Source organism: Cheilinus undulatus, linkage group 9 (genome assembly GCF_018320785.1).
Source record: "Cheilinus undulatus linkage group 9, ASM1832078v1, whole genome shotgun sequence".
Taxonomy (NCBI): domain Eukaryota; kingdom Metazoa; phylum Chordata; class Actinopteri; order Labriformes; family Labridae; genus Cheilinus; species Cheilinus undulatus.
This window is the reverse complement of record NC_054873.1, coordinates 45660820-45682297: the sequence shown is the minus strand read 5'-3', so window position 1 is coordinate 45682297 and position 21478 is coordinate 45660820. Positions and strand designations below refer to the sequence as shown.

At 40.4% G+C, this 21478-nt stretch overlaps 1 protein-coding gene across 1 annotated transcript in view; it reads left to right on the top strand.

The window, feature by feature from the left end:
- Positions 1 to 21478, top strand: part of cdh13 (cadherin 13, H-cadherin (heart)) — a 784391-nt gene that overhangs the window by 361842 nt on the left and 401071 nt on the right. Inside the window, exons 5-6 of the mRNA XM_041795315.1 lie at positions 4829 to 4834; positions 5436 to 5588. Of these exons, the coding sequence (XP_041651249.1) occupies positions 4829 to 4834; positions 5436 to 5588 (159 nt within the window). The remainder of the gene's footprint in view (positions 1 to 4828; positions 4835 to 5435; positions 5589 to 21478) is intronic.

Genomic DNA, 21478 nt, shown 5'->3' with positions numbered 1-21478 from the left:
GTGACAGGACCAATCAGCGATGAGGGGCCGTACTTTTGGGCGTGGTGGAATCGTGACGTAAACAAGCAACAACAAGAGGCCAGTGCAATTGTGGTGGAACAGTTTGGCATGAATGCTGCTAAAACATAAGTTTTATCAGAACTTGATCACGATCTCTTCATTAAAAGAAGAACAAAGAACAGCAGTGAGTTGTTTTCTTTTCAAAAACGACAAAACTCGTGTACTGACATGTCACAAGATGTGACAGACAGAATGTTCATCCAATCACCATCCAAATTTTTCTCAAAAGCTCTGCCCTTTCCCAAACGCTGACCGTGAGTGGTTTTCCGGATGGATGGGTGAAACAAATCCATCTGGCGTGCCAGGTTAATGGCCTAGAGCATTGGTTCTCAACCTGGTGTTTGGGAATGCGAGGCTTTGTCTGTTCTGAGGCTGCCAAAATTAGATTTGCAAATATTGACTGAAAACATGATTTTTAGGGTTTTATCAGTGAAACAAATACAATCTATGTTAATTTTTGGCAGCGGTGTGTCATTTTTTCTTCACTCTTGGGTCATGGTGGGACTAAGGAAATATGGTAGGGAAACACTGGTTGACAGGTACAGGGACAGGTGGGTAACCATGACCCTCTAGTCATGCTTTGGATGTATCAAGGGCTCGAAAACCAGCAGTGTCAGGGCATCTTGCCAGTGGTGAAAAGGCCAGGACAAAAGAAATGCTGTCATGCTTGACCTTAGCTGCTGAGCGACATGTGTTGGGGCACATGTGATGAATCCTTAGCGCCCTACATGCCTAAATCTAATGCACATGACTGTAGATTAGTTCTTACAAGGGGAACATAAGATAGAACATTAGCACTGTGCAAAGAATTGAATCAAAATGGGGAGACTTCCACTGTTGGCTTGAAGAGAAAAAATCTTTGCAAGTGCCTGAAGAGGCGTTCGATCATGACCCTGGCTTCAGGTGCTACATGTGAGTGCTGACATCACAATGAAAGTGCTTGGAAAGTTTGTAGTAAGTCACGTCAGCTGAAAACCATTTTTGTTTGAATACATACTGTTGTGAAGTAACCTGACACCTCAGATGGATTTGTTTCACACGTCCATCTGGGAAAGCTTCAATAGGAAACGTTTGAGAAAAGGCAGAGGCTTTGAAAAATCCTCAGAGTATTATTGGGTGAACGTTCTGTCCGTCACATCTCTACGGGCCAATCAGAGCAACAAAGCACGTGACGTAGCCGCTAGCAAGCTGCTCGTGTGCAGCTACTGAGGGATAAAGCGAAACATGGTGACTATAGACATGTAAGTACTCGACTTTTGTCATTTCTGAAAAGAAAACAACTCACTGCTGTTTGTTCTTTTAACAAAGAAATGTCGTCAATTTCTGATAAAACTGGCACTTTAGCAGCATCCACACTAATCTCTTCCTCCATAACTGCACCAGCTCTTGCTGCTGCTTGTACTGCCCCTCATCGCTGATTGGTCCTATCACTTTCTAACCGGGCCCAAGTGGTTCAGATGGGAGCTTTGCAAGATGGATTCGCCAGTGAGAAACAAGAAAACGGGCGTATCCATCTGCTTTGCAAGGTTAGTCGTGAAGATGATAAATGTATTTTTACACTGGTATATAGAAGAGATATAATAGTTTGAAACATTACTTTTTAACCCAACTGTTCTTGGCTTCTACCACGTCTGTAGTAAATGTATCATCATCATTTGTCCACCAAACAATAGAAGAGTATTGATGGGAGTATCAATAAGGTCGCAGGTCAATGAGGAGCATTGAAAAGGGTATGGCTATTTCTAAAACCAATCTGAAACATGGACTCACCAGACCACAGCACACTTTCCCCCCACAGGCCAGTCAATCTCAGACGACTTCTGGCCCAGGGAAGTTGGCAGCACTTTTGGATGTTGTTGAATTTTGGCTTTTTTGCATAGCAGAATCTTAACTCAGATTCTTGGATGCAGAGACTTACTGTGCTTTTTTTTTTTAATTTATCCTGAGCTTTATTTTCCATCTCTGAGCAATTCCAGTTTTTTTATGCAGTGTTGCCACAACAGGGGATGGGCATTCAGTGTTGGTTCTCAGCCCCCCCCTTACGTGCTGAGATTTCTACAGATTCACTTGATATTATGGCCTGTAATTTCTAAGTTCTATTAATTCCTTGCAACTGCACATGAAAAACCATTGTGCATAAATTGTTGTGCTAGTTGCCCATGCAGCCTTTCAAAAAGTGTAGACTCTGACACCATGGTTGATTGTGAATGACTGAGATTTTTCCTTTTAATACCCAGTCATAGCGCTATCGCCTAGTACAAAATTAACTACCTTCCTGTGGGATTAAATGGTGTTTTTGAGCATTCCACAAGTTTTCCAGTTTCTTCTTTCACGTGTCCCAACTTTTATGGAACACACTGCAGGGATCCGTTTCAGAATGTGCATATATTTCAAAATAACAATATTTTTCACAAGTTTTAGCATTAAATTTCTTGTCTGTCCCTGAATTCAATTGGAAATGGGTTGAAAAGGATTTGCAAATCACTTTTACACAACAACCCAAGATTTTTGGGATTGGGGTTTGTTGTCACAAGTATATGGACAGAAATAGAATGCACTGTGCTAGTCTAACTTTGCTTTATAATTTGGCTTTTCTAACACAACTCAAAGGTCTTCTTAAGAACTTAAAAGAAGAATCTAAGGCTCTGGTATTAGAGTTTTCTTGTTTTTGTTGTAGGTTTACCATCAACTGTCTTCATTTAGCATGAGAAGAGCAAAGAGAGTGACCACAAAAGGATACTGAAGAGAGATGTGGAAAAGGATGAATGCAAAGTGAGATATAGAAGCTCATAAAAAAGCATGGATGGACACATTAGAAAAAGAATCAAGCATGGCCCGAGAGCGAGGGGGAACAGAGGGAAATGATGAAGCAAATCATGGAGATAAATGGCAGAGAGCTCTGGAGAGGCTGTGAGGGCTTGAGCTCCGTCTGGCTTGTAACACTGCGGTCTCATCTCCAATGCTCTTTCAAGTGGGGAGTAAAAAGGCCTTAACTTTAGCTGCTGTTCCAGGGAAGTGTGCTCTCATTAAAGGTGACCTCATGGCACGGCTCTGATCATGAAGCACAGAGTGAGGGGACAATTTATACCCAGCACATAGAGTAACAGAGCCGATCGACTCCTAAAAGGATGTCATTAGCCGTTTTCAACAAAAATCATGCACAAAACTCCTGAAAATGTAACCAAATCTCTTAAAGAGCTGTACATATGAACTTAGAAACAGGTCACATTCCCTGATTCCCATTTGTCTTTAAAAATTGCCTTTCCAGCATATTCTTTATTCATTTTGCCCTGGACTTCCAAAGTGATCCGTGTGCAGTGGAGCCGCTGCTCCTTCCTTCCTTCCCGAAGGAGCCACTTAAGGTGGTTGAGGCATCTAACCTGGGTGCCTCCTGGTCGCCTCCCTGCGGAGGTCTCCCAGGCAAACTTAAAGCAGAGCCTGGAGCAGACTCAGAACTTGCTGGAGGGATTATATATCCTATCTGGCCTAGGAACACCTCAGGATCCCAGAGGAGGATCTGGAAAATGTTGCTGGAAGTAGGGATGTCTGGGTCAACATGCTTCACCTGCTACCACTATGACCCAACCCAGAGGAAGAGGCGGAAGAGCCGTCAATTTTCTTCCAATCAGATCACATGCCTTAACCACCTCAGCTGGCTACTTCTGATGCAAAGGAGCAGGAGCTCCACTCCAAGCTCCATTTGGATGCTTGAATAAAAAATAACAAGGCAACACATGTTAAAGTTGAAGAATGCAGAAACACCATAACATTATTGCGACATAGCACAATGACATTTTAACTCTCATGATGTCCCCACATTCTGTGCGCCCCACGTGTCCTCTCCATGCCCACCTTTTAATGTATTTTTAGTTATCTTAATAGTTTTCTTCTGATAACTAAGTTTGCCATTAAAAGTTAAATAAAATATTCAAAACAAAAATGTGAACATGTGAATCAAACAGCATAATTCAGTTAACTAATGCAGCCTTACACCTAGTGACTTTTCAAGCAATTTCAAAGTTGCAGACAAAATTCCAGAGACGGAGTAAAATCATGACAGTCTTGCTAAAGTTGCAGCGCGGTCCTGTGATCTCAGTCATTAGGTGTCAGGTGGTCATTAAACTCTGTACCCAGGACCAATCAGAATCAGTCCAGAAGGGATTCCATGATACACTAAGATCTTGTGGTAGATGTTCTTGTTCATTACACCATCGATTTTCACTAATTTCTACAAACCGAACCCCATACCATAATAGAATCTCCACAGTGTATCACTCTGGGTGCATCTTGCATCAGACCACCCACCAGCTTTTCTGCGAACATAAACACGCTGATGCTGACCAAAGATTTCAAACTTGGACTTATCCATCCAGAGTACCTTCTTCCAATCATCAACAGTCCAGTGTTTGTGCTCCCTGGTAAATCTGAGGCATTTCTGAATGTTTCCAGGCCTCAATAATGCCTTCTTAGCAGCTATTCTTCCCTTTAAGCCTTGTCCTGTCAGTCGTCTGCTTTTGGTGGTGGTTCCAAACTGTTTGTCTTCTTCTTTTCAATCATTTCACCTCACTTTGTAAAGTCAGCTATCATATATTCGGCTGTTTTTTTCCTCCATGTTTTGCCCTCAAACATCCACACTGAACTCAGAAGCTGCAGAGATCTTGGTCTGTGGCCTCAGCTGGTGTTTTCTAACATGATGTTTTTCTCTGTTTTTCTTTATTCTCCCTGTTCCTGTTGCTTGGGGATCCATGGATGCTGCTGGCTACGACAGTCTCATGTGAGTACATGTTTCCAAAAAGTCCCTGGGTCAGATCACTACTCTCAAGGAATGTGAGCCAACAAAACAAGCACCACTTTAAATAAAAACACCACAAGTTTCTGAGGCCATATCACAGCATTTGGCTCTCAATCTACTTTTCAGGGCCACATGATAAAAAGCGTAATTTGCATGGAATTTGTTAAATTATTTAACTTTTTCAATTTTCTTATCTAAAAGAACTCTCTTGGATTTACAAGTGGTCACAGCAGGATATCAGTGCCTTTGGAGAAGATGCTAACTTTCCTGTATTACATGGAGGAGTTTGCAAACTGATGAAATCAAATCAAAGTCTTGTCTCATATTAATTTTTAATTGCCAACTATCGGGGATTTTGCATCACCATAAAAGCTCAGTGAGCTCCTTTTTTCTCTGGTATACAGTAAATCAACCAGCATACTCATGCTAATGCAGAGTGGCTCAGCTCAGTGTGCTTCAAAAACATGAAACATAGAAGCACTTCTTCACTCCGAGAAGCAGACTGATTAAGAATTAAAGAGGACACACTTGCACACAAGCCTTTAGGTGTTTATGTCACTGAGTGGGGTTTTTGTGTCCACAGGTGATTTCAGTAGAGAAGCCAGGTAACCATATCTTCAAGCTGACAGGCCCAGGTGCTGACCAGGATCCCAAAGGTCTCTTCACCATCGACATACAAACGGGAGACGTGTCAGTCAGCCGCTCACTAGACCGGGAGGACATGGACTCCTACCAGGTCAGTGGGTGTGAGTGAGCATGTGTTGGTCAGATTTATTGATTGTTATTTGTATTGTGTGGTTCTTTCTTTTTTCATGATTCTCTGAAATATTTACAGATATTCTGGTTACTTTTGGAGTAGACTTTTAGGTCTCCAGTTTATTCTTTTCAATGTGTTTGTTATTCATTAGAATAAAACATATTTCACTTTCAGAAATCTATATTTCACACTTGTTTGTTTAAAATATGGGAAATAATCAGAGCTGTTTGGGGTGGTTTGTGCCAGCATGCAGTATGATTTCTATCATGATTCTTGGTCCAAGACACATCTTTATCTAAACTTTCAAAGCAGATGGATTGGCCAAATTTCATGTCCGTAATCAGGCAGATCCATCTTCCAAAGCTCCTGTCCTAAACAGTTGTGCCACATCTTAGAACGGACCTGATCAGCATCATTATAGGAGAATGAGGTGGTAGCTGTTGGCGGGGTTTGGCTGTCCTGGAAGCTGGTAGCAGTGGCTGTCACTGGTGTAGCTTTTAGCTCAAATGTAGCTGGTGTATATCAGCAGCTTAACCAGAACTAGACCACATTTCTTTATCAAAAGAAGAGCGAAGAACTGCACACGCTAGACATGCATTTGCAACGGATACAGGCGAGGCTTAGTTGTACTGGAAGCCGGTATATTCAATGGCTGCTAGAGGAGTGATTAGCTCAGATGTATCTACAGAGAGTTTTGTTAGAACTACGCAACATGTCTTTATCAAAACAAGAGTGAACAGCAAGTGCTGTTAGAGCAGATGCTTTTAATGATGGAAACGATTTTATCGCTTTTCTCCCGATCTGCTTCGGCATGAGTTTGTGATCGTTATCATCAGGGTTTGCTGGTGTGTCCAATGGCTACTGGTAGCTATTATCTTGGACGTGGCTTTAGCAAAGTGGCAGTTAAATCAGAACCAAACCACACTTCTTTTTTTTTTTAAACAAGAGCACAGAGCCAAACTGAAAGTGAGTCTTGGGAAGATTTTTTGCTCACCTCCTGACCAGCCTTTGCATGAATTTTATTCACAGAGAAGCTCCGCTTTTCATAAACTATGACAGCAGTAGCCTGTGCAGGAAAACTACATGTTCACTACCTCATTTTGTCTTCTCTCTCTGATTGGCTCACAGTGAATGTGACAGACAGAACGCTCCTCCAATCACCATGCTAGAATTTTTTGAAAAGTCCTGCCCTTTCCAAACACTTTCTATCGGAGCTTTCCCAGATGAATGTGAAATATTTCCATACAGTGGAGATTTGAAATAGTCTATCTAGCATTTCATGTTAAATTCAACTCATGTCGTTACTAATTTTTGTCTAAGCTGGGCTTTACATAACACTAGTCTTCCTGATTTTACACACTGCACCTTTAATGTCTCATTTCACTTTGAATAAACTCAGAGACAACTCAGTGGACAAGTCATCTGCACATTTGATTTTAAAATAAAAGCAGGTCTGTGTTGAACAAGAAGCCAATTACCATTATTTGAAGAGAGTAAAAAACATACAAAATTGAAAAAATTAACTTCTGAATAAAAAAAAGGACTTTCAAAATGCCACAAAAATAGATTAACTGCAATTGACTAAAGGAATTCTGAGATTAATCATTTGATGGCCCTAATTAAAAACAAAGATGCATTTGCAGGGATAGCTCTGTCACTAGTTAACATGGTAACTAAAACACTCGTTAACAGCAGGATGTCATCTCCACACATGGAGGGAAATTTGTAGAAGCCTTGTTATAATTGTCAGCAGTCTGAGATGACCCAATGTTACTGTTGAACAACAATGTTTATAGAAGGTTAATTCTGTTTTCCAGATTATTACTGAAGTAACCTCTTTGAGTGTTGCCATTTTTGTAGTTTACATTCCACACATTAGGTAGTTGAATTTATAGGATGTGATTTTTTTTCTAGACTTATCCTCCAGTAACATGCATCACATATAAATAAGAAAGTATCTTTACAATCACGTTCATTACACAGCCGAACTTTCCTGGACAGCAACTACATCTCTGGCATTGCTGCACATGTATATTGGCTATGAGTCTTGCGACAGTGGCTTCCTCTCTGATCAAACATTGGAGCCTGTTTCAGAGGCCTCCTCTGTCTGCCCTCCGGCTTGTCTGCCTGATGGAACATTTCCTTCAGAAAAGTCAGTTACAAGGTGGCATAAAAATGCACCTCTAAGTAAATCTATTGATCTTATCCTGTTTTCTGAAACCAGACGTGGGTGCGGGTGTTCAGCAGGATGCAAGCTGTTGATAAGCTAACTGGCTTTTATAAAACCTCAGAAATAATTCACTCTGTAAATACCAACAGATGTGAGAGGAGAGCAGGCAGGAGAGGGAGGCTGAGAGGAGAAAACGTATAATCTTAATTTTCTTTGGGTGTCTTTCCCCGCTCTGGAATCATTACATGCACGATGAAACCAGGACATTGACTCTCAGCGGTTACGATCTGACTCCAGTTGTTTACAAGCACCTTTGATGGAGAGTGTCCCTGTATACCATGAATAATCTGGTTAACAGACAGAATGGTCTGGTGGAGAACATACATCCAGTCATTTCACAGGCTGATGTAATTAACTGCTGCACTACAGTACTTTCTGTTCATCGATTTTCTTTCCCCCCATTTCTGTTGGAGTTTATGTCTGTCAAACTACACATGGCATTAATAAAAAGGCAAACATTTTCATTCTGGCGATGCAGAACGGACTCTGATGCCTCCTCTGTCATTGGAGCATGGTTCTTTTAACATCTTGTTCGCCTCAGGAGACTTCCTCTCTTTTCAGTTTGCTCTTCTTTAAATGATGTGCTGTCAAGGAACTGCAGACCATTGGCATGCATTATGGGAAAAGTAGATATTACCTGCCTTTACAGGCTCATTTATGCTCTACGTCAGGTAATCACCTGTATTGGTGGAGGCAGTTCTTCCCTCTTGAAACTAGCCATTGTGCCATTCCACTGATGCTTTCCACGCCTTCGATTCCTTACAAAAGCTTTTCTTGTGAGCCTGGAACTTGGGTAACTTTCTGGGGATTTTAAAGAGTGAATGAAAACTGGTAAATCTGACACTGGACATCTTTTTGTCAAATTTTAACTGATTTTTGATGGTTTATGTTTCTAGCTGCTAATGGTGAACATCATGCTTTTTACCCAAAACTTTTTGTTAGGGGCTGTCAACCAATGGCAGGCTGTTTAGTTGTTGCATCATGCTGTGCATGCCTTAACACTTAAATCAAGGTGGAGATGAGCAGAATAGCTCATCGTGGAGAGAAAGAGAAACAGAGAATCTTCAATGTAGCCCTCTGTGTCACTGCAGACAGGAACTGCTTTGAGCAATGGCACAAAAAGAGCCATACAAAGCATAAAAACTTTTTTTTTTATGTCTTTTATGTCTTTTGTCACAGAATGTCTGTTTTTTCACATCTTGGTTCCCAAGAGCTAGGTGAACAAGTTAGTGAAAAAAAAAGAGAGGGAGAAATACTTAGTCGCTATTGTTTACTGTGTGTTACACAGTGTTAGAACGAGAGAAAACTCTTTACAATTTATCTGCTGTTTAGTTTTTCTCTTTTGTCTTTATAGTCTCATCCATCCATCCACTTTCTATACCGCTTATCCTGTTTGGGGTTGCAGGGTGGGCTAGAGCCTATCCCAGCTGTCATTGGGTAAGAAGCGGGGTACACCCTGGACTGGTCGCCAGTCAATCGCAGGGCTGACATATAGAGACAGACACAGGGCCAGATTAAGACATTGAAGTGCCCCTGGGCAAGGTCTTTCAAGTGCCCCCCCCCCCAAAAAAAAAAAAAAAAATTCCGCTGCCTACTAAATCCTGAAGCACTTATTGCACCCAAAACCACAGGATAAGTATAAGAACTATAGCACACAGCCTGGTGTGGGCTGGTCTAAATATCCATAAATATCCAAGAGTGGTCAATTTAAGAACTCATGCCTCACTGTGCAATCTAGCTTTTTAGATATACGTAAGAGATCTTGCCTACCACTGTGTCATGCCAAGGTAACTCAGTAACGTTTCAAACTATGAAAACATGTCAGCCTCAGTACTCTATCATATGGCAACATTGAAAACAACCTATAGGTGAAGCGACCTACTTTTTCTACTCAAATAAAACTAATCTGAATGCTTCAAATACTTTTTCAAACATATACATCTTGAATTTAGCTCAACTTGTAAAGGGAGCTTAATAATAGGGACACTGATCCTAAAAACAATTTAAAACATTTCACTTTAAAAAATGTCAGTGCATGGATGTTCACAGACAACAAAATGGAATTATAAAAATCTGAATAAGTGACAATTGTGTCTTAATTAATTAATAACTCTTTTTTCTTAGACATCATAAACAGCCTGTCATTCTCACAACTTGAGACAGGACTAGTTTAGAATTCTAAGTGCAACATAAACATTTGTAAATGTCTGTGTTTCTCAAGTGCAGTTTTGCTCATTTTTATGTGCATGCATGCTCTTGAATGAGAATGAATGCTAACGTCCAGATCTCAACGTTAGCTGTGAAGTGCAGGCATGGGGAATGTCCTAGTGTAGGGTGGCCTATTGCTTACCTCAATGGGCTTCAGGTGCTGTAGATGCTGGTGCCGGTGTTTCACCGATGGCTGAAGAGGCTCTCTCAATAACAGGTGGAAGACACTCTCTCGCTAAATGAGCCATCCTCCGTGTCATCTCCTATTTTTGGTGTATTCCAGAAGTTTTCAGTCTGCCTGATGCCCCTAACTTTCTAAATTTTCCATTTGGCGATCCCACTTAGCTTAGCCCAATTTCTCCATTTTGGCATTCTTTCACTGCATAGTATAACTGACGTAGTTCGCTGACCTACACCAAGTTGATTGTTTTTCCTCTGTCATTTTTGACCTGCCCCATGCCCCCTGGCCAATGAGGAGGGGTAAGTCAGCTCACAGCCACTACTGTGTGAAAACTACAGTGAGCACTAGAGGACAGGATTATATTAAGCGCTGAGCAATCATATTTATGCAGTTGGAAGTTTGCAGTATGGTTATGCGGCTACTGCCATGGGCCCCTGTGGGTCTCGGTCACCTGGGCAATTGCCCAGTTGCCCTAATGGTTAATCCTTGTACAGACAACCAGGCGCGCTTATATTCACACCTATAGCCAATTTAGAGTCTCCAGTTAACATAATGAGCATGTTTTTGGTGATGGGAGGAAGCCGGAGTACCTGGAGAGAACCCACGCATGCACAGGGAAAACATGCAAACTCTGTACAGAAAGGCCCCGACTGGGAATCGAACCAGGGACCTTCTTGTGGTGAGGCAACAGCGCCAACCCCTGCGCCGCTATGCAGCCCCTTTTTATTTGCCTATAACTTCGAAAATAAATCCAGTGAGATTACTGCAGCACATATATTCTTAAAGCCCACGTTGTCCTGAAAGATAAAGGACGTTTCCATCTCGACTGTGCACCACAGGGTTGATACAGGAGAGAAAAAGTGTAGAGCTTGAAGGGTTAAATTAACCCTTAACCTTACGCTGTAACCACAACAGAAGTTAGAGCTTCAGTTTTGGGTCTGTTTTTGGCAATCACTCCCTTTTTAGTCAGTCTTTGCCATTCCACTGCTCATGCTTCAGTCTGTTTCCAGCGCATCCCACAAGTGCTGCTCCAGTCTGCTTTGGTAAAGATACATACCAGGTCTATTTCCAGCACCGGTGGCTGCCAAACTGCATCAGTCCACATAGAGCAGATTGATCCAAACAGCTAGATAATTGTGCAAAGTTTCCTATCAACTTCAAAATGAAACACAATGCATGGACACTGGTGTAATGATCATAAAGCATCACTATATTAACATTATGTCTCATCCTGTGGCACAAGCTACAAGTCATCAGGAGGTCAGTGGGTCACAGAGCTACTCTAGCGCCATTGACAAAGAAAAGTTAACTTCTGAGGTGGAAAACAAAGATGTTACATGAAACCACACATCCTTTGCCAACCTTTTAACTTCATAATGTACTTGTCCATGGTGGAAGCAATACAATTTTGGAATCATGTTGAAATGAAAAGCAAATCAACCCCAGGGAGACAAAATAATCTGCTGTGAACTTGTAGTTTTCCCAAGATCTAGTGATTGGAGTCCTGAGCTACTCAGGGTTGCATGGCGCTTCAGACACATTTCTAGAGGTCATTAGAGGTCATCTGCCTTCAGTCAGAGCACAGCGCTGTGCAACCAGACTGTGGCACAGGCGGATTATTATTAACTAAATCAAATATAAGTGTAGGACAGGTGTGACCCCTGGAAGTTGGACATTAAACAGTTTGTTTGAAAGTGTCTGAGTCAGCTGCCAGTTCTATGGGAATGTTACAATTTATTTTTGTCAGAAGCTGTTTTTGTCAAATATCCCTTGTAGGATATAAATCTGCAGTCTTATAAGAAAAAAAAGTCCAACACGCAGCTATTATGAAAAAAAAAAATACTTCACATAATGTGCATTTTCTAATAAGAGGTGGTGCTCAGAAAGAGCCATGTGTGGTATTTTATCCTTTGAAAAGGAAAATTCTAATGAAACAAAGTTTCCTACCGTGGCTGTTCGCTCCAAAGAAGCAGACAATGACAGAGACTGAAAAGAGCAAAGAAAAGAAGAGACAAAGGGATCAAGGGATCTTCTCCATGAAGATTTGACTGAGTTCAGGCTGAAAACTTTAGCTCTGCACAGAAATATGTAATGACACAATGACTGAGCTGAGTCTAATGTGATGAGAGACTGAGGGAAAGAGAGGAAAAAGAGAATCTGGTGAATTTGAGACAAAGAAACAACATTATGCACAATGAAAATAGTTTGAAGCTGTTGGGAGAGCAGCTGATTTATCATGATGAGAAGTTCATGACCCCAAAGACAACAATGTGCTCAAACTGCTTCTGCACACAAAACTAGTGCTACTGTGTCAACATGTGGGTGATGTGTTAAACACAAAGAAAAGAACTTCAGGGAAACTTGTGTCCCAGAGAAACACCAAGTCCTTTTCTTTGAAATGCAGTGTTTTATTTATTTTTGTGTTGTTTGTTTTTTTGTTTTGTTTTTTTAAGATAAGAGGTTTTACATTTAAAGAAATTACCAAGGATCGCATCTTTTTATTTGTTCTGCATCTCACACATGCTCTTCTGTTTGATCCAAAGACCTCAAACTTGGACTCATCCATGTACAACACCTTCTTCCAGTCTTCCAGTCCAGTCTTTTCGCTCCCTTATTAGTAAAATAGTTTTTGCTGTGCAGCATGATTAAAGCTGTAGTAAACGATTAATTTTTAGTGTCGTATGCCCACAAAAACAACACGACCCATTAGGGTCTAGTTACTGAAGCCATCTAACAGAATAACACACTTCTGCAACGCCTCCTCGCTCTGCACCCTCACTTGAGGAAATCCAGTACTGGACGATGGTCCAGCCAATGAGAAGGCTAGTACTCGCAGCCAATAACGGCTCAGGTCAGAGGGAGCGTTCCTATTGGCTGCTGTAGTAGGTGTGCTCCCGCCTCTCAGCTCAGTGAGAAGTTGATTCGATGGCAGGGATCAGTCCTATGTAGAATTAGTCCATGCTGAGATGAAGTATTTTCTTACCTGTGATTCGGCCGTTGATTTCGGTGGAAAACTGTCCAGTCCAGTCCAGTCCAGTTCAGCACCAATAGAAAAGATTTGGCACATTGTAGCATGTAAAATTTGCAAATCATTAATTTTTGTAACATTTTACACAGAGCCTCAACTTTTTGGGATTGGGATTGTGCATTAAAATAGTAAACAAAACAGTGAAATATGATATGTATTATATCACAAGACGCATGTTCTTTTGGACTTGTCCACGGATTCATCTCCGGATCTTTAAAAAGGAAATAAATTATTCTAAGGTGCATTGGTTTCCTTAGTTTCATCACTGCAGGAGAAAGAGGATACTACAGTGGTTTCACAACGGTCCACCTTTCATTTAACACCTGAATCCTGTCATGATTGGTCCACTAAAGCAAAAAGCCCTGATGTTTATACCATTTCTAAAAACAAATCTGATATGTAGGCTTATAAAAACATTATAAACCATGTAAAATCATAAGAATTTTTTTTTCTCTTTTAAACGTGCTTGATTCGATACAAATCTCCCTCTTGCCCCCTGATTGACATCTTCCTTCTTTCCAGAATCCCTCTGAGTGATTTTTCTTCTCCAGACTGAATGATGGTGGCGAAAAACTTCAATTAACAGGCTTTACAACCCCATTAGAGTAAGAACTGTGTCTGATATGACATTGTTTCAGTGACCTGGAGTTAAAATGATCTTCTTCCACCATTTATGCCATCACTAATGATCATTATTTTGAACCTGGTTATTGTAGTTCCTGAAGGCAGGCTGTTTTACTGCTTCATACTCAGGGTGAGTAAATGTTGCACATCCAGGCTTCTCATCCTCATGTCTTTCTAAATTGCCCTTTTCCAGACCAAGCCTGCTCGGTATCTTGTTCACTCTTATCTTAGTGAGATAGTAAGTCTGTGTCTGAGTCATAACTCAACACGAGGGTCTCCTATCAAATGTTGTTTCTCTTTTTTATGGAGGGTCCTCTGTGAGCACAATGAAGACTGTATCACTTTTACAGTGCCCAGTGGTCCCTGCAGGCTGTCCCAGTCACATTCATTAGCAGAGTCTCTTTTCCCACTGAAGCTAATGGCTTATGTGGGATTTAAACATGAAATATTCAGAGGTAGATTTAAACCACCATTACTCTAAAGGCAGTTTATTGGCACGATGAAAAGAAGACCGTAGGGTCCTTTATATCTCATACATGGCACTGCCTTTTAAACATGTTAGATGTGACTGTGGCAGCTCCATGATCAATATTTTTATGCCTCCATGTGGGTGATAGTCAAGACCAGAGGGGTTGTGTTTTCAGATTGCCTGTCTGTCTCTTCTGAGTATGATATCTAAAAACAAGTTTGAGGGGCTTTCTTCAAAATTTGCCACCATGACTCAAGGATAATCTGATTAGATTGTGGAGGTTTAAGGATGAAGTTATTAGGCCTTAGCATTAAATTTAATTTGGGCTGAATCCAAGCAGACCGACACATCTAGATAATGTGTTTGGAAACTGTTAGGGCTGTGCAATAGATGAACTTGATGAAGATTTTATATCTTGCAGGTGACACGCACATTGTAAAAGTCATTTTAAAAGACATCAAACATGTCTGAAGAAATGTTTTATGATGTTCTTTGTTTAGACAAAAACTGATGGATTGCAGATGTTGGGACAATTGTGCTGAATCATCAACTTCTCTACCTTTGCTGACTGGAAACTTTTTAATACAAAAAGCCGAATATGAGGCAGGATGGAAATGTGACAACACAGTGGACTTCAGCCTCTGTCTTACCAAGATACTTTAGACAATGCTATGCCTCCAACTGTGTGGCAACAGTTTAGGGAAAGCCCTTTTTTATTCCAACATGACTGTGCACACATAGCAAGGACTATAAAGACCTGGTTTGAGGAGTTCTGTGTGGAAGAACTGGCCAGTACCGAGACCTGTCCTCAATCCCATGGAGCTCCTTTGCCTGACCTATTATGGGACTTTTCCATCCCATTGAGCGGCTGGGCTGCACTTGGTTTGACTCGACAGGGCAGCCCTTCATGGCAAGGGACTTGCTCTTCCACCAGAACTGAGCTATCAGTTTTAGGGCATGCCTAGAGCTGATGAAGAAGCATTTTGAGCCCACATCTATCTCATCTACAGTCACTGATACAGCATCTGCTGAGAGTCATATGCAATTGATTGCTTGATTAATGCATCCTTATTACATGACAAAAAACTGAAAAACAAAGAAGGAAAGTGTTGGAGTTAGAGCTGAATGTCCCTGTCTGATCTGTTTGTCTCAATGTTGTCTTAAAACAAAAATCAAACTACTGTAATTGCACCGGTCTCTTATTGCTGCTTGTGAACATCACGACTCTGCCATGCCAGAATGTACTGCCCCTCTTCGCTGATTGGTCTTGTCACTTTCTAACCAGGCCCAAACGGTTCAGATGGGGGCTTTACAAGATTGATTAACCAGTGAGAAATATGGAAATGGGCGTATCCATCTGCTACGCAAGGTTAAGCGGGGGGAGCATCTGAAAGTCATCCCAGCTGTTGTCATGGTAATTTATGTCGTGTCTGACAGTTTGAAAGGAAAACAGTCCCCCAAAATTGTTTATTCTGCTCACGTTTCTGCTTTTACTATGGAGTGTCTGGAGTCGTATGACCAAAATATCAAACATGCCAGGAATCCTTCGACCAGTCGGGGGCAGGTCGTCAGGTCGTAGTCGGGCCGTGATCGGCTGTCATACCCCCTTGTACACAGCGTGGCAAACGAAGCCTGATCCAACTGAAAGTCAGCCTGACAAGTGAGTCATGCAACTCAAAATTCGTGGTTGTATCGCTGGAAAATCGCAGTGTGTAAACCCGGCTTAGGCTCAGACTGTCGCACGCAGCTCTTTCCCCATTGGCTCTGTCACTCTCTCTTTCTGGGATAAATAAACAAACAATAAGCCTTTTATTTAGAAAAAGTCCCAAACTTGTTTGTCTATAAGAATGGAGCAGGGTTTAAACTTTTGTCATTAGTAGGTACAGACAAAGTTGTAATCCTGGCGCTGCGCCTGGTCACTCCTCAATGTGACAACTCAGGCTGTGACTGTTGGATGCAGTCCGTCCGAGCGGATGCATGGAACAAACACCTTGGTGCAGGCAAACTGGTGATGGAAAAGTATATCAGAGGCAATTTGCTCCAGTTCATTCTGTAAAGCATTACTTGGGGCTTTTCCACTATGACTTTTGCCGGGGCCAAACCAAGCCGTGCTGATTTACTTTTCTACTAGCAAAAGTCAAAGTGGAAATGCCCCAAGTAATGCTCCACAGAATGAATGGGTACAAATTGCCAGAAAAACACCTTCTAAGAAGAGTGGATGTTGTTATAGCTGCAGTAGGAGGGCCAAGTCCATATTAAAGTTCATGTATTTAAATACAGTGCCATTACAGTCACTGTTGGTGTTATGGTCAGGTGGCTGAATGATTTTATCTGTGTAGTGTAAATGCTCAAAGGGCTTTTCCAACCTACCATTTAAAACAAATCATTTCTGCAACTACAAAAGGACAGTTACTCCTGGTACCAACATTATGCATTGAACTGCAAATAGTCACAAGAGAAAAGAGCCAGGATAAGGGGCTAACTAGGTTGCTAGCTTGTTGAGAAGGTTCAATGGTAACCAGTGGTTAGGCAGCATATTGCCTACTTAAGTGGCTGTGGTCATATCTCTGTTGAAAATCCATTTCTGTGGTTGTGCACTGGGAAAAAGGATAGTTGTCTGGTTAAATAGCCAAAATAAGCTACAATCACAGCTTGACTTATCTATCCATGTACAGTGCCAATAGAAAGTATTCATCCCCTTAGATTTTTAGCCTTTAATTGTTTTATAAATCAATCATGGTCAACATAATTTGTCCTTTTAGACAAGAACAATTACAACGAAACATCTTTAATGTCAAATTTACAACATATTTCTACAAAGGACTGTCATTTGAATCCAAATATGTAAGGTAAATAAAGGACTGCAAGAAAATTCACCTCCTTCAAGTCAAGATTTAGCAGTGTCACCTTTAGCTGCAATCACAGGATCAGAGTTTTTTTGTTGTTGTTGTTTTGTGAAATTCTTCTGTCAATAAAGTCACATTCTGTTGACCAGTATTGATTCATAAAATCAATTAAAGGGTAAAACATCCAAGGGGGTGATCCTTACAGAGCAGGGGTGTCCAAACTTTCTTCCATTGGGGGCCACATACAGAAATGTGTAAGAATGGTGGGGCCACTCACCTCGATAATAAAGTTAGTAAAACAATCTAATGTTGGTTAAGATATGCTCAGTGATTGGTTATGCTTAAATGGCTAGTTGATGGCTGACAAGGCAAATAGCCAATCATTTTAAGGATTTTTAGGGAGGCCAATCAGATTTCAGCGGGTCCAAGTCAGCTCTGGAACATCATTGGTGCTGCTATTTGCAGCTGTAATCCATTATAAATCAAGACATCTTATTATTTGGTTGCAAATGTTTTTAATATTCATAGTGTCATCTCAATTTGGCCTGTAAAACAGCTATAAATCCTTGTCAAAATGTCTGTTTATAGTATTAGCATGGTAGCCCTGCCTTGTTTCAAAACTAAGAAGACTAATACAGTGTAGCACAAGCTTCATGCTCTATTTAATATAATTGAAAGAATTTTGGGGGGGGCAATCAAAAAGGGCCGCAGGCAACATTTGGCCCCTGGGCCATAGATTGGACACCCCTGTTTTAGAGGCACTGCAAACATGCAAATGTTCCGTTACACAGACTCTCCACACTCTTCTATTCCACTCCTTCTTCTGCTTTTTCTGCTGCACAATCAAAAGAGAAAATTCCACAAAGTGGTCTTTCTTTAAAGTTGTTTTGCGGTTGTCCAAATAAATAGAGAAATGAATTGACAGATAAAGTTTACTATCTTATATGCAGTGTTGAGTTTGGGAAGTATTGTCCAAAAATACAACTGCATAGACTGAAACAAGAGAAAGTACAGACTAAGCAGAACTTTGGCAGCACATTTCAGAGAGGCGCAGTCAAACTTGAGCGGAACAACAGCGAGGGGTCAGCTCAAGACAGATGGAAAGTGGGAATTGTAAGTAGGCTATTACAAGAACCACAAGCAAGGCAAACAAACAAACGCCAGACAAAGTAAACATTTGCTGCAGCATAACAAACAGACACAGTGATCGGCTGGGCCACATGTTCACCAGGATTTAATGTCAAACATTATTTCCTTATTAGGCTCAATTAGAGTGAAAATGAATGCTAATGAGATGGAAAATAGAGAGGCAGAGAGAGGGGTGCAGCAGGAGAACAGGGCTTATCACCGTGTTTGTGACAAGCTTGGGTCGGGTCGAGAGTGGCGGCGAAAAACTTTAATTGGCTTAGAACAGAGGAAGGATAGAGCGTGAAGTGATAAATAACAGTCTTGTTTACACAGGTACAGATATGACCCTCAGTAATGCAGGTCATCACTACACCAAATGTGCTCAGTCCTTCGCCGAAGCTTTTCTGAGATGTGGACGTTTTTGGAGAAAGACGATACAGACGCAAAAGGCAAAACGGACAAAATATCTCAGGGATAAAACTATCTTTTTCTTTGTTCACAGGTTATTTTAAGAGTGGATAGTGTTGATACTATCATACTGATAATACATTTCACTTCTCAAAATCTTGTCAATCCTTGACACCAAGCCAGTGAAACTCCAGCTATTTCAGTGTTTCCATGAAGAAAGCACATGATTGTGGACCAATTCCTCCGCTTTGTTTGAAATAAAAGTTACAACACCTGCAACCTGAAGGAAAAAAAAACATAGAACCATAGCTACATTTTAGACCACAAGTTTTAAGGGGACCAACTCCAGCCTGTCAACAGATCAAATCAGGCCTGGGAGACGACTTGGGAAAAAGAGGGTCATTTTTGGAGAAAAAAAAAAAAAAGTATTATCAATAAATACCCATCAGAATATTTCTTAGATAAAAATTTCACCAATCCATAATAAACTATTTATAATTATAGCAAAGAGAGAGTTTAATATGATGCAACATATTAAATATGATGCAGGATTTTTCAAGAAAGAATAGGTGTTTTCAATTTGTTATTTTTTAAATCATTTTTAACCATATTTCTGATCAGTTTCTTGAGTAATAGCGTCTTGAAGACTGTGACCGGAATGGGACAAAAAGAGCTGCCCTCTAGATATCAAAAATTCTCAACCATCATGCGGTCTGACATACAGGAAGTTAAAACCCCTTATTATTATTATTAAATTATTAAATAATATCAACTGAATTTATTTATACATGATTTAATTTTATGTCAAAAAGAAGTAAAATTGTGGTCTGGATCGCTTTTGTTTGACCAGGACTTTGTTTTTCGTTTCAACCCTGTAGCATAGTCACCTCCAGCTCTAGATGGTTAAAATTCCTCTTGTCATGATGATCAGATATTGTGCATATTGTGGACGCTGTTACTATAGCCTTAAACAGCAGTGATATAATCAGTGATGAGGTCTGGATACTAAAAACATTTAAATCTGTAAATATACAGTGCTTAAGAAATTTATTGGACCACCTGTCATATTTGTCTCAAAGACCATCCAGCATCATGAAGAGCTTTAATGCGGACTCTTTTATTTTCAGTGAGCTCTCCACATTTTACCATTTTGAACAGGAATGAGGAATTTCAAACTGAATTCACCTTTTTATACCAAAATTTGAGCTGGCTCACTGGACTTCTCTGAGAGGTCAGAAATTAATCAAGCATAACATTCATCCACTAAAACTCATTTTTTTCTGTTCAAGAATGCAAGTAAATAACTAGAATTTGACATAATAATCAAGAAATACTGATGTGCTTTACTATTTTTTCAGGTTTTTTGTAAATCAGTAAATTTGAAAATTCATGGAAAAATAATAATTATATTTTAGCATTAAAAATATCATTTGGGTTAAAAGGCTTCTACATATTGGTGTATTAACCATTGCAGAAACATAAAAAATAATTTTGGTAATTACCAATGCTGTTAATTTAGGGCAGCTGTGGCATAAACCTTACTTTGGGTGGTGGTCTAATAAATTTGTTAAGCACTGTATATATATATTTTTTATTATTTAATACTTAATATTTATTATTTAATACAAGAGCATCTTATTTTTGTCTGACTTGTCCAGGCTTTTTCCTGTTAACCCTCTGCCTAAAATCGTATTTTTCTGTGTAAACATGCAGCAGTCATTGACTGATACTTGTATCTAATACCACAGATTTTGAAGTAAAAATTAATCCACCAGCCTTTTAATCAGATTTTGGTTGCACTGATGTTTCTGAAAAACAGTCTGGGCTACCTAACATCTACCCAATACAAGTCTGACACCCCTGTTTTAGACCCTCTTCCCCCAAATTTACATGCCTGCTTGGTTTCCTTCATTGTAAGATTTTCAAAGTTTTCATTCTAATTGAGGCGAGGGTAACTGGTCTAAAACCACTGAAAGCTTTTGGGCTGCTGATTTTATGAACAGGAATAATCAGAGCCTGCTTCCACAGGTCACATACACATTGAAAACAGAAGGACAGATTAAAAATGTAAGAAATGATGGGACTTGCATGATTTCAATAGTTAACTGCTGACACGCTGTCCAGACTCTGGCTCTTATTTGCCTTCTAGACCTCTGTCTGATCAAGGACAAAGTTTCAATTTAAGTTCCTGAGCTCGATCTCTGAGTGTACAAAACACATTTAATCTCAGAAAGAATTTGCTGAAAGCATTGCCAAGTTCACTATCAGATGTGAATCGCTCCAACCTAATATTATGAGTTCTGTTTTCACTTTGTGTGCCTGGGGTTATTTTCATCTCCTTATGGTTTTATACTTATGTTTATCTTCCAGGATTTTCATTTTCAACTCTTTTTTGTAGGTAATCATTTCAGAAACATCCTCTCAGCCTATCCACTATATTCCACTTACTCCATCTGCACTGCAAACTGCACACAAAGCACACCACCAATCAAATCACTCCTTTTCTAGTCAATCTGGGCAGTTCTGCAGTACTTGCTCTGGTCTTTCTTTTGCGTGTCCCAGAAGCACCACTCCATCCGATCTGCTTGGGATATGTGTCAGGTCTATTTTCAGCACAAGTCACTCCCTGAATGTGTCAGTCTACTCAAAGCAGATTGAACCAAACTGGAGGAAAAACATGTAAAGCATCTGGTCAATTCATAACGCAACACAAAACCTAGACTCCTGACTGTATCTTAGTCCTTTAT